Source organism: Aotus nancymaae, unplaced genomic scaffold (genome assembly GCF_030222135.1).
Source record: "Aotus nancymaae isolate 86718 unplaced genomic scaffold, 86718_ANA_hifiasm-v0.15.2.pri h1tg000030l, whole genome shotgun sequence".
NCBI classification, from domain to species: domain Eukaryota; kingdom Metazoa; phylum Chordata; class Mammalia; order Primates; family Aotidae; genus Aotus; species Aotus nancymaae.
The window spans coordinates 1,019,399-1,031,444 of NW_026988443.1; the positions used below are offsets into that span (position 1 = coordinate 1,019,399).

General features: G+C 50.8%; 1 protein-coding gene across 1 annotated transcript; it reads left to right on the top strand.

The window, feature by feature from the left end:
- The first annotated feature begins 906 nt into the window (after positions 1-906).
- On the top strand, positions 907-6,363 carry LOC110568476 (tubulin alpha-3 chain-like). The gene is made up of 4 exons (XM_064382979.1): positions 907-1,027; positions 1,952-2,100; positions 2,729-3,409; positions 5,988-6,363. Exons 1-4 carry the CDS (start codon positions 907-909, stop codon positions 6,282-6,284), a joined length of 1,248 nt encoding a protein of 415 aa, XP_064239049.1. The 3' UTR covers positions 6,285-6,363.
- The last annotated feature ends 5,683 nt before the right edge of the window (positions 6,364-12,046 follow it).

Genomic DNA, 12,046 nt, shown 5'->3' on the forward strand with positions numbered 1-12,046 from the left:
TCTGAGACCGGACTCAACAACAGCTCTGTTGCCCAGACAGGAGCACAGATGCAGGATCTCAGCTCCCTCAAGCCTTGAACCCCTGGGCTCCAACAATCCTCCTGCCTCAGCCTCCTGAGTGGCTGGGATTGCAGGTGTGTCCCACCACACCTGGCTAATGTTTAAATTTTTCATAGGCCCAGGCTGGTCTCAAACTGGTCCCAAGCGATCCTCTTGCCTCAACGCCCCAAAGTGCTGGGATGAGCAACCACGCCCTACTTGGCAGCACTTAAAGAAACCACCAAAGGACAGTGCAGTGTCCCAGCACTGATGACATCTGGGAGCCGTTACACTACTAGGCTTCAAGGGGTGGAGGGAGGGAGTGGTTACAAAAAATCGAGAGGGTAGCCTTATGAAGTCGGCCACCTGCCAAAAGTGCGGCCTTGATGAAGGGATTCAGGTCACCCACGGCAGTTGAGCAGGAAGGGGCCAAGGAGGGAGTACCCAGAGAATTACTGTGACTGGCCATAATGTGGGGTTGATTATTGACGTTACATGGCTTCCAGGTTTTTAAAATGACCTAATTTTTGTGTAATGGCAAACATTAGGTTCTAGGGTTACCTCTGGAACGTAGTACTAGGATGGTTTAGAGCAAGTTTTCACACGGATGAAGAAGTCAGTCACCTAACCCTCCTAGGAAATATTAGTTACAAAAGCACCAGACACTGATGCACTATACAAATACTAAATTAGAATATTTTGCATGCCATACAGTTTCAAGTTGCCTTAAAATGAGTGGGCTCACATTTATGTTCTGGTTCACAGCGTGAGTGTATCTCTGTCCACGTGGGGCAGGCAGGTGTCCAGATCGGCAATGCCTGCTGGGAACTGTACTGTCTTGAACATGGAATTCAGCCCGATGGTCAAATGCCAAGTGATAAAACCATCGGTGGTGGAGATGACTCCTTCAACACATTCTTCAGTGAGACTGGGGCTGGCAAGCACGTGCCCAGAGCAGTGTTTGTGGACCTGGAGCCCACTGTGGTCGGTAGGTGCTTGGGCGCTGATGGCAGCTTTCCGGGGAGGGTGGGAGAGCATCTTCAGTAAAGCCCCATGTGGGCTCCTTTGAATCCTCCTGCAGAAAGGGGTAGAAGAGCATATGCCTATGGCATTGTTAACAGAGAAACTGAAAGGTTTATGATGAAAGTGTCTGTGAGCCTCGGTTTCTAATTTAGGAAAACCTGACCTACCGGGAAAAGCTGCTTTGCCAGCAGTAAGATGGGCTGTGGAGTGATTCCCTCGTGGCTGCCTCAACCCTGCTTAGGTGGCCCCATGTACAGGGCACAGCGGCATTCGTTCCCTCCTGAATACTGTGCACTCTCTTACGCTGGTGCACAAGAGTCTTGACCTGCAGATCTCAGGCATAGAAGGTTAAGTACAGAACAGTCATTTGCTTCCTCCAGATTAGAAGCCCGAGGTAGTTTACAAGGAGAGCTGCAAAGAGGCAGCACATTTCAGTGGCCCCCCAGGAGATGACAATGTGACCTAAAAGCCCATGGGGCCCAGGCCACACAGGGTGCCCTATGGGACTGCCCTGCAGAAGTCATACTAACCTGGTGGCTGCCAAGTTTCTAAGAGTTTCTAACTTACAGCCTTTGATGTAGGAGAGAATTATGTACCTGTAGAATTACCTGTGTTGGGGGGTGCTAGAGCATATTTCCCTTCACTGGGAACTGGTCATGCTGACATTTATCCCGCAAGCTGAGTTTAACTTCCTAGAGTCATAAATTGTACTTGCAGTTTGGTTATCACACAGAAGCATTTTCTACCAGATCCTGCCACTGTTGACTTAACGACATGTAGGTCATGTACTTTGAACAGCATACTTTATAGAAGTGAACAGTCCTGGAATGTATCCATCTTGGTGAATACAGGCCTTATAGATTCACGGCACACGTGATCTCTTTTGTAGATGAAGTGCGCACAGGGACTTACAGGCAGCTCTTCCACCCGGAGCAGCTGATAACCGGGAAGGAAGATGCAGCCAATAATTACGCCAGAGGCCATTACACCATCGGCAAGGAGATCGTCGACCTGGTCCTGGACCGGATCCGCAAACTGGTAAGAAGAGAAGGCTTCATTTGGACATTGTCCTGCATGGGAGGGTAGGTCTTGGATTGTGAAGGGAAGGTCATTTTGTCAAAACTTAGACCAGCACCTTGACGAGGCACAGTGACTCACAACTGTAATCCCAGCACTTTGGGAGGTCAAGGTGGGCAGATCACCTAAGGCAGAAGTTCGAGACCAGCCTGGCCAACATGGTGAAACCCCATCTCTACTAAAAGTACAAAAATTAGCCGGGCATGATGGGGCAAGCCTGTAGTCCCAGCTACTTGGGAAACTGAGGCAGGAGAATGGCTTGAATCCAGGAGGTGGAGGTTGCCGTGAGCCAAAATCACACCACTGCACTCCAGCCTGGGCAACAGGGCGAGACTCTGTCTCAAAAAAAGAAACAGACCAGCATCTTGCGTCCTACTGAGTCTGCAGGAGTCTTACTCTGAAGTATGCATGGTGATTTGTCTGTAGATCTTTGTCTGCTTTTCTTTGCTTCAGAGTGTAATGTGTGTTTATTATGGATGATCTGAATCCACATCAACTCTTAAGAGGCAAAGAGAAGTGGCCCTGGCTTGTTAGAGGTTAGTGATGTGGCTTCCAAGGGCATTGGCTCACATCATCTGGTTTCTCTCAGGCAGATCTGTGCACGGGACTGCAGGGCTTCCTCATCTTCCACAGCTTTGGGGGCGGCACTGGCTCTGGGTTCGCATCTCTGCTCATGGAGCGGCTCTCAGTGGATTATGGCAAGAAATCCAAGCTAGAGTTTGCCATTTACCCAGCACCCCAGGTCTCCACGGCTGTGGTAGAGCCCTACAACTCCATCCTGACCACCCACACAACCCTGGAACATTCTGACTGCGCCTTCATGGTCGACAACGAAGCCATCTATGACATATGTCGGCGCAACCTGGACATCGAGCGTCCCACATACACCAACCTCAATCGTCTGATTGGGCAGATCGTGTCCTCCATCACAGCCTCCCTGCGATTTGATGGGGCCCTGAATGTGGACTTGACGGAATTCCAGACCAACCTAGTGCCATATCCCCGCATCCACTTCCCCCTGGTCACCTATGCCCCGGTCATCTCAGCTGAGAAGGCCTACCACGAGCAGCTGTCCGTGGCCGAGATCACCAATGCCTGCTTCGAGCCAGCCAATCAGATGGTCAAGTGTGACCCTCGCCATGGCAAGTACATGGCCTGCTGCATGTTGTACCGGGGGGATGTGGTCCCAAAAGATGTCAATGCAGCCATCGCCACCATCAAGACCAAGCGCACCATCCAGTTTGTGGATTGGTGCCCAACTGGATTTAAGGTATGAATGGGTGATGTGAAGTCCTTGTACCTTTCAGCAAGCAGCAGACACGCAGAATAATGCTACCCCTGAAGGCCCACATCCTTTGGGGAGACTACCCCTGTCCCATGGGCTAGGTGCATGGGCATAAATTAGTGAAGCAGAGTAATAATTAATTCAGCGATGTCTCTATTTTTTTTTGGAGACAGAGTCTAGCTCTGTCACTCCAGCTGGAATGCAGTGGTATGATGTCAGCTCACTGCAGTCTCCATCAGCCTCCCAAGTAGCTGGAATCACAGGCATCTGCCACCATGCCCGGCTAATTTTTGGGAACGTTTGTGTCAAGTACCTGGGACCACACGCATGCACCACCACACCCACCTAATTTTTGTATTTTCCATAGAGATGGGGTTTCACTATGTTGCCCAGCTGGCCTCAAACTCCTGGGCTCAAGTGATCCACCCGCCCCAGCCTCCCAAAGTGCTAAGATTACAGGCATGACACACCATGCCCAGTTTTTGTTGGTTTTTTGTTGTTTGTTTTGTTTGTTTTAAGAATTAGGCATTCTCTAAAGGATTTTTGTGCCCTTTCTTGGGTGGTAGAATTCACGTGAAAAAGGTAAGTCAAGCTTAGAAATGTATGGGCATTTTGGGGAATCCTGTGGATGGTGTATGTATTTTATCTTAACTTGGCTATTACTATAAACTGTTTCACTAACTCCTTCACTGTCTCATGGAGTGTTTGCGTTAAAGAAAGAATGAATCTTTGTGATGAAAACAGCAACAGGAGCGGTGGCTCACACCTGTAATCCCAGCTCTCTAGGAGGCCAAGCGGATTGGTTCTACTCAGGAGTTTGAGAACAGCCTAGGCAACGTGGCAAGACCCTGTCTCTACCAAAAATACAAAAAAAATAGCCAGGTGTGGTGGTGTGCACCTGTGGTCCCAGAAGGCTGAGGTGGGAGGATGGCTTGAGCCTGGAGGGCAGAGGTTGCAATGAGCCAAGATCCCACCACCGCATGGGTGACAGAGTGAGGTGGTCTCAAAAAAAAAACAGCTTTATTTCTCTCCTGGAAAGCCTAGTAATTTTGGCCTGGGTTTGCCTCAGACATAAAGTCTGTCCCCACCTTCCACCGACACATGAAAGAAACCTTGCTGTCTTCTTTGGGCTTTTCCAATAGTTGGTTACTAAATTCTTCCGCATCTCTCTATTGGACCTGTGTGTCCTTGTGCTGTGCTTTTCCTGCCACCCCTGGCTCAGACCCCCACTGCCTCTAGAAAGACTACTGCAGCCAGCTCTGACTGGAATTTCCTACCGTGGGTGTCTCTTCCTCTCTTTCAGGGGTTAGCACAGCTGCTGGACTAGCTGCTGAATTTTGTAAGTTAGGGCTTTGTCTCGACACGGCCACCACACTCCTTCATTTGCAAATTGATTTTGCTATCTAACAGAAGAGTGGGGTAGGTGTGACAGAGGTTATGTGACCTATAAGGCCTAGAATTTGTATGACCTTGGCTTTTTGTTTGTTTGTTTAGACAGAGTCTTGTGCTGGCACCCAGGCTGGAGTGCAGTGGTGTGATCTCTGCTCACCGCAACTGCCACTTCCTGGGTTCCAGCTAATTCTCCTGCCTCAGCCTCCTGAGTAGCTGGAATCTGTAGGCACCTGCCACCATGCCTGGCTAATTTGTGTATTTTTAGTACGGATGGGGTTTTACCACGTTGGCCAGGCTGGTGTCAAACGCTTAACCTCAGGTGATCCACACTGCTCGGCCTCTCAAAGTGCTGAATTACAGGCATAAGCCACCATACCTGGCCAGCTTTTGTATTTTTATTAGCTATATTAGGGTTCTGCCATGTTGGCCAGGCTGGTCTCAAACTCCTGACCTCAAGCGATCTGCCAGCCTTGGCCTCCCAAAGTGCTAAGGTTACAGACTTGAGCCGCCACACCTGGCTTGTCATTTAGAGAACAAGTTTGCTGGCCCCTGCCCTACACCCCATGCACTGCTGCCAGGACCTCAGGCCATGTTACTCCCAAGTGCTGAAACGTGGAATGCTTCCCCCTTTGGTCCCCACCTTGGAATGTCATCCCCTACCTAAGCAGGCATGTGGACCACTTCTGCTGCTGTGGGAGCAGCATTCACATGACCCTTGACTCATGATCTGTCACCTTTGCATATCCACACTGGCTTCTTTGGTGGGTCAGCAGAAGGTATGATCTCCCCTGAGACGTGAGGAAGAGTTGTGTACTCTGAATCTATCTGGGTGGGAAAAGTGTGGCTATAGAATTTCATTGTAATCTACAAAGAAGACAATCGGCATACATTTTCAGAGGGAAGACTGTCTACCATATCATAGTTGCTAGGACACAGCCCTTCAGGCAGCTTGGGGTCCTGCCAGGGTGGCTACCTCTAAGGCTACTTTCTCTTTATTCCTCATCTGGAATGTCACCCTGCCTGGCACAAGAGAAGGGCTTAGTGACATTTGTGGGTTGAACGGAGCATTCTCCTGGTCACTTACAGGGTGCCTTCCGTTTGAGGAAAAGTAACCACCATTTCTAGGTTTGATAAAAGCTTCACACACTGCCTTCTTCCCCTTCTCCGGCAGGTCGGCATTAACTACCAGCCCCCCACGGTGGTCCCTGGGGGAGACCTGGCCAAGGTGCAGCGGGCCGTGTGCATGCTGAGCAACACCACAGCCATCGCAGAGGCCTGGGCCCGCCTGGACCATAAGTTTGATCTCATGTATGCCAAGCGGGCCTTTGTGCACTGGTACGTGGGGGAAGGCATGGAGGAGGGAGAGTTCTCCGAGGCCCGAGAGGACCTGGCAGCTCTGGAGAAGGATTATGAAGAGGTGGGCGTGGATTCCGTGGAAGCTGAGGCTGAAGAAGGCGAAGAATACTGAGGGGAGGATGTGATGGGTTCTCCCCCGCCCTCCCCAGCATGGCTGTTTTCAAGTTGCTTGCAATTAAAGGTTCCATATAAAACCAGGGTGTCTGTGTATTGTGCTGTTTACCTCTGCCTACAGGAGCCGGTGGGACCGCAGAGCTTGCATGGACAGCCTGTCCTGGCGTGGGGTTGGGTACAGCAGTACCATGCACATACTTAAGGAGCTGCCACGGAAGTAACTTGACCAGGGGAAAACAGTGTTTCTTCAAATCCAAGTATTCAGTGCAGAGATTTCCTAAATTCTAGGAAAGCTGAATCAGGGTTTTCAAGGTAATTTGCAATTTTTCGGGCTTCTCTATTGGTGGGTCTTCTCTATTGCTGGGTAAAAGGAAAAGCTTAGAAGCTGAGTGTTTCAATCTGAGGTCTGTGGATGCAGCTTATCCATGCAATCCCTAAAACTGCATCAAATGTGTAAGGTCAGGACATGGGAGAGAGCGTTACTGAGTTCTGCACAGCATTCGTGACCCACAGAAGGTCACAACGCACCCTGCCCCTCAGCACTGTCACTCAGCCGTCTTGATAGAAAACCTGCCACCTTTCACTTCAAGTGAAGCTTGTTAACGTGTTTATGAAAGACCTGGCAATCCCGATACCTTTTCTCAGAACCCAAATCAGGTCCAGGAAGTGGAGCCATGCTGAAGGGACCTGGTTAGTTCAGCTGTGGCACAACCAGGGCCAGCAGAAAAACCTCATTCTAAGTCTGTGCCTTAATATCTCAAAAAATGGTACGGAACATCTGACCTGAACCCTCTGCATCTCAGAAAGGTTCATTATCAGCTAAAGGAGACAACACATAGCCTTTGCTGGGGACAGTGATGTGACAGGTCTCTGCCCCATCCTAAGTGTTCCCCATGTAGGGCTCTTCCCGCGCCTGCCCCTCTTGGGCAGCCTGGTAGCACTGGGCTGGTGCGGCATCCTGCGGCTGGATCCTTTGCGGCCACTGCGTTCCGCCAGGGCCAGCACTTCCTCTAGGGCAGTGCCGCCTTTGTTTCTCCCTGAGGAGACACAAAGCACAATAATTAGGAATAGGCAAGCCCCATAACTGCAGCACCTGCTGTACTCGTGCTCTTTGAGCGACATTTGTGTCTACTCATTTCCATCAAAGCTGCTTCAGCTAGAGGCCCTGCATCAGCCCCGAGTCCCGAGGCTCAGAACCGCTAAAGACAGGTCATGCCCCAGAAGCCCTTGGCGGTGTGCAGGGGACCCTTTGGGATGTGTCCCAGGAGCCAAGCCATGCATGCAACACACTGCCAAGGGAAAATTTGGAAAGGACACATGCCAGGGGTCCATTTAGAGAAAGGTAGGCGCAGCCGGTCCACACGTGGCCTGGCCTGCAAACCTGGTCTGCCCTGACAGTGCTGGGGCTCGCTGCCTCATCCTCCAGGTGTGTTCACGCTCCATACATCTGAGCTGCCCCAGACAGTGACAGGCAGGAAGTATTGGAGCCACCAAGTCCTGGAGTCAGGTTTCTGATTTTGATTTTGGAAGCTCTTACGTTGTTTCCTACCTACCTGAGTGCAGCAAACAGTGGTCAAGCCTCTCACTCGAGTAAAGCTACCAGATGCCATGACTGCGTTCCTCCTGTGGTCTGAATGCTTGAGACTTTCCTTCTGATCGCCAGAGAGTCTCATTCAGATGAAGACCACTGCTCAGAGTTTCTTTGATTTGTAATTTGCTTACTTTACTCTTTTTCGTGAAGATACCCAAGAAAGACCTGGAACCACACTTGAGCCAGAGCTTTATTTTAATGGGATGGATTTCCCTAGGCTCAGGGTGTTGACAGCATCAGCAAGACTTACTGAGAGGACCCTCCAGGGGACAAACGTGCCCGAGTAGCAGGCTTGCCTGTGGGGTCACAATGCACCATGAGGAGTGCCTTGGCCAGGGTTCTCCTCTGCTCTGGCCTGGCAGGGTCTGCCCATGGGCTCTAACCAGGGCATGTGTCCCCTGCTTGACTCACAGTATTGGATCCCCCATTTCATCCCCTCAGCTTTTCCTTTGCCCTGCCTGACAGAGTGCCTTGACTGCTCTCTGACCTGGTCAGCTGCATGTTCCCCTGCAGGCTCAAACCCTGTCTAGGGCCTTGCATCTTCCCAGACACTGATAAACCTGGCTAGGTTGTTGCCTGAAACACTGAAAGAGCTGATGTGTTGCTAAGCATGTGGAAACTGGCCCCGCCCCAGCCAAATTCCTTGCATCTTCACATAAACTCCACTCCCCACTCACCGTGGCATGCTTAGGCAGAACCTCTTTCTGACTGTCTCTCATGAGACCACACTGCGGCCCCCTCTGTACGTAAGTTTCCCTAACAAACGCTCTGGACTGACTACCCTGGCATTAAGTGCTTTTCCTCTGGAATCTCAGCTGGCTCTCATCCTGGGAAGGTTTAGGGCAGTCCCTTGCAGGAACTCCCCTGCCACCACTTTTGGGCTGACTCCAGACAAGGGTTCAGCCAACAGAACACTCAGCGTCAATCCTGTTTCTTCCCTGGCCTCTTATCACGTTTAGTCAAATAATCTGCAATGGGAAACTATGTTCTTGGAGAAAAGATGCAACTGGGTGTCTAGGGATTCATTATGTCACTTTCATTTCGCCATAAGGGTGGAGGCTCCTGTGTCTGAGACACCGTGGACCCTGCTCCTCCAGAGACACCTCCAGCTCCCTTTAGATGCTAAAGTAAATGAAAATGCTGGATTCAATCAAATACTTTAATTAATCTAAAATATCCAACATATTCTTTCAATATGTAATCAGTACATAAGTTATTCATGAGATGGCGCATTCACTTTTGTTCTTGTTTTCGTGTGTGTATTTGGAGAGATGAGGTCTTGGTATTTTGCCCAGGCTGGTCTCAAACTCCTAGCTTCAAGCGATCCTCCTGCCTCAGCCTCCCCAAGTGTCGGGATTACAGGTGTGAGCCACCATGTCCAGCTCATTTGCTTTTGGGTTTTTCGTTTGTTTTTGAAACAGGGTCTCACTTGTTGCCCAGGCTGGAGTGCAGTGGTGCAGTCACAGCTCAATCCAACCTCGACCTCTCGGGCTCAAGCAATACTCCCGCTTCAGCCTCGCGAGTAGCTATAACTACAGACGTGTACCACCATGCCCTGCTAATTTTTATATTTTTTTGTAGGGATGGGGCCTCACTGTGTTTCCCTTGCTGGTTTTGAACTGCTGAGCTCAAGAGATCCAGCAGCCCCGGCCTCCCAAGGTGTGGTGGGGTTTTTTGCATTCCCTCTTGTACCAGTCTTTTGGCATCTCCTGTGCATAACACATACAGAAGTGACCACGCCAGCCATGTGTGCCTTGTGGTTCCTATATCAGGCAGCACAGCTCATGTGAGACGTGATCACGGCTTTCACACTCCAAACGTCTATCTTACATGCTCTGGACAACTTTTTTAAATGTATAGTTTCCCTAAACCTAAACAGAGAACGCTTGACTAAATTTATTTTTCCCTCAATGACTCCAGACCATCGCCGTGACAAGCATCACCCCTCTGTGCTTCTGGGGTCTTCTGTTTTCCCCTCCCTGCGGGTATGAGTGAGCCTAGCGGTGGTGGTCCCTACAGGCCATCTGGATGGCTGGGGGACAGGCGTCCAGAGGACCCAAGGCACATACAGCAGCTCACAGAGGCAGACCCATGGCCTGGAGAACTCCACACCCGGGTCCTGTGGGAAATCTATGGCCTCCATGCCCCCCAGCTGGATCACTCCAACAAGACCCCTTATGTTCTTCACCCCAGATTCTGCCATTACCAGGGCAGCTGGAGCTCCATGTGGTCAGATGCTGTAACATGCGGGCCTCAGAGATCTCTTGGCATTCCATCCGTGGCCTCTGCTTCTCACTCTGCAGCACGTTCCTGTGGCCCCACGTCCACCCCTCCCCTCCACCTCCTCCCCAGGTTTCCCTCTATTCCCACAGGGCCTCCCTGCCCTTATGTCCTGGCCTTCTGCCGCCCAGTCCTATGGAGGACTGGTCCCGGGCTATGCTTCCAGGACAGAGCCCTCAAGGAGCACATGACCCTGAGGGGCCCAGCACTCCAGGCCACTCCTGTCCTTGTGCTAGGGTCTTCCCCCTGCTTCTGTCGGAGCCCCCATTCACTCACACGGCACCCCCTGATCCTCCCGGCCCCTCTATGCCAGCGTTCCCAGTGCCACAACCCCTGCATACACCTTGACTGTGCCCCCTACCTCCCTCATCCTGCCTCAGGCCTAACAGCACCTGGACAGCACTCTGCCTTGCCCAGCACCTCCCCCACCCCAGCTCACACCTGTGGGGTCCTGCTGACCCCTCCTGTTCTACCCCATGTAACCCTTGCCGCTTTCTGGGATCTGAAGCTTCCTCCTATCTCAATCACTGTCAGGGTTTTTTGTTGTTGTTGTTTTTTGATATGGAGTCTTGCTCTGTTGCCCAGGCTGGAATGCAACGGCGTGTTCTTGCCTCACCGTAACCTCAACCTCTCAGGCTCAAGCAATCTTCCCACCTCAGGCTCCCAAGTAGCTGAAGCTATAGACAAGTGCCACCACGCCTGGCTGATTTTTTAATTTTTTATAGAGATGTGGTCTCAGTATGTTGCCCAGACTGGTCTCAAACTCCCGAGCTCAAGGAGTCCACCTGCCTTGACCTCCCAAAGTGCTGGGATTACAGGAGTGAGCCGCTGCACCTGGCCTAGCCATTATGTTTTTTTAAAGACAGGGTCTTACTCTGTTGCACAGGCTGGAGTGCAGTGGCTCAATTATCACTCAAACCATCCTCTCACCTCAGTCACTACAGGCACGCATCACCACAGCCAGCTAATTTAAAAGGAAAAGTGGCCAGGTACAGTGCCTCATGCCTGTATTCCCAGCAGTTTGGGAGGCCAAGGCAGGCAGATCATGAGGTCAAAAGATTGAGATCATCCTGGCCAACATGGTGAAACACTGTCTCTACTAAAAATGCAAAAATTAGCTGGGTGTGATGATGCGTGCCTGGAGTCGCATCTACTGGGGAGGTTGAGGAAGGAGAATCGCTTGAGCCTGGGAGGCAGAGGTGGCAGTGAGCTGAGATCACGCCACTGCACTCCAGCCTAGTGACAGAGCAAGACTCTGTCTCAAAAAAAAGAACTATAATAGAGAGATGGGGGGGCCTCACTGTGTTGCCCAGGCTGGTCCTGAACTCCTGGCCTCAGAAATCCTCCTACCTCAGCTTCCCAAGTAGCTACAATTAACAGGTGCAAGTCACCACACCTAGCTAACTTTTTATTTTGAAATAATTTCAGACATACAGAAAAGTTTCCACACATAATAAAAAGAACTTGCAGGCTGAGCATGGTGGTTCACACCTGTAATCTCAACACTTTGGGAGGCCAAGGTAGGAGGATTGTTTGAGGCCAGGAATTTGGGACCAGCTTGGGCAACATAGGGAGACCTCACTTCTGCAAAAAATAGAATTAGCCAAGCATGGTGACGTCCGACTACGGTCTCAGCTACTCAGGAGACTGAGGTGGGAGGATCACTTGTGCCCAGGAGTTCAAGGTTACAGTGAGTTATGATTGTGCCACTGTACTCCAGCCTGGGGTAACAGAACAAGATTCTGCCTCAGAAAAAAAAAAGAAAGAAAGAAAACTTCATAGACCCTTCACCCAGATTTCCAAATTGTGGATGCTTTGCTGCATCTGCTTTATCCCATCTCTATTTTACGTGTTTTTTTCCCGAAGCCGATATGAGTAAGCTACAGGAC

Excerpts from the sequence above, each read along its gene's own strand:
- LOC110568476 (XM_064382979.1), top strand. The coding sequence starts at position 907 with ATGCCAAGTGATAAAACCATCGGTGGTGGAGATGACTCCTTCAACACA. Across the intron at positions 1,028-1,951 it reads CCTGGAGCCCACTGTGGTCG|ATGAAGTGCGCACAGGGACT; the intron begins GTAGGTGCTTGG and ends TCTCTTTTGTAG. Across the intron at positions 3,410-5,987 it reads GGTGCCCAACTGGATTTAAG|GTCGGCATTAACTACCAGCC; the intron begins GTATGAATGGGT and ends CTTCTCCGGCAG.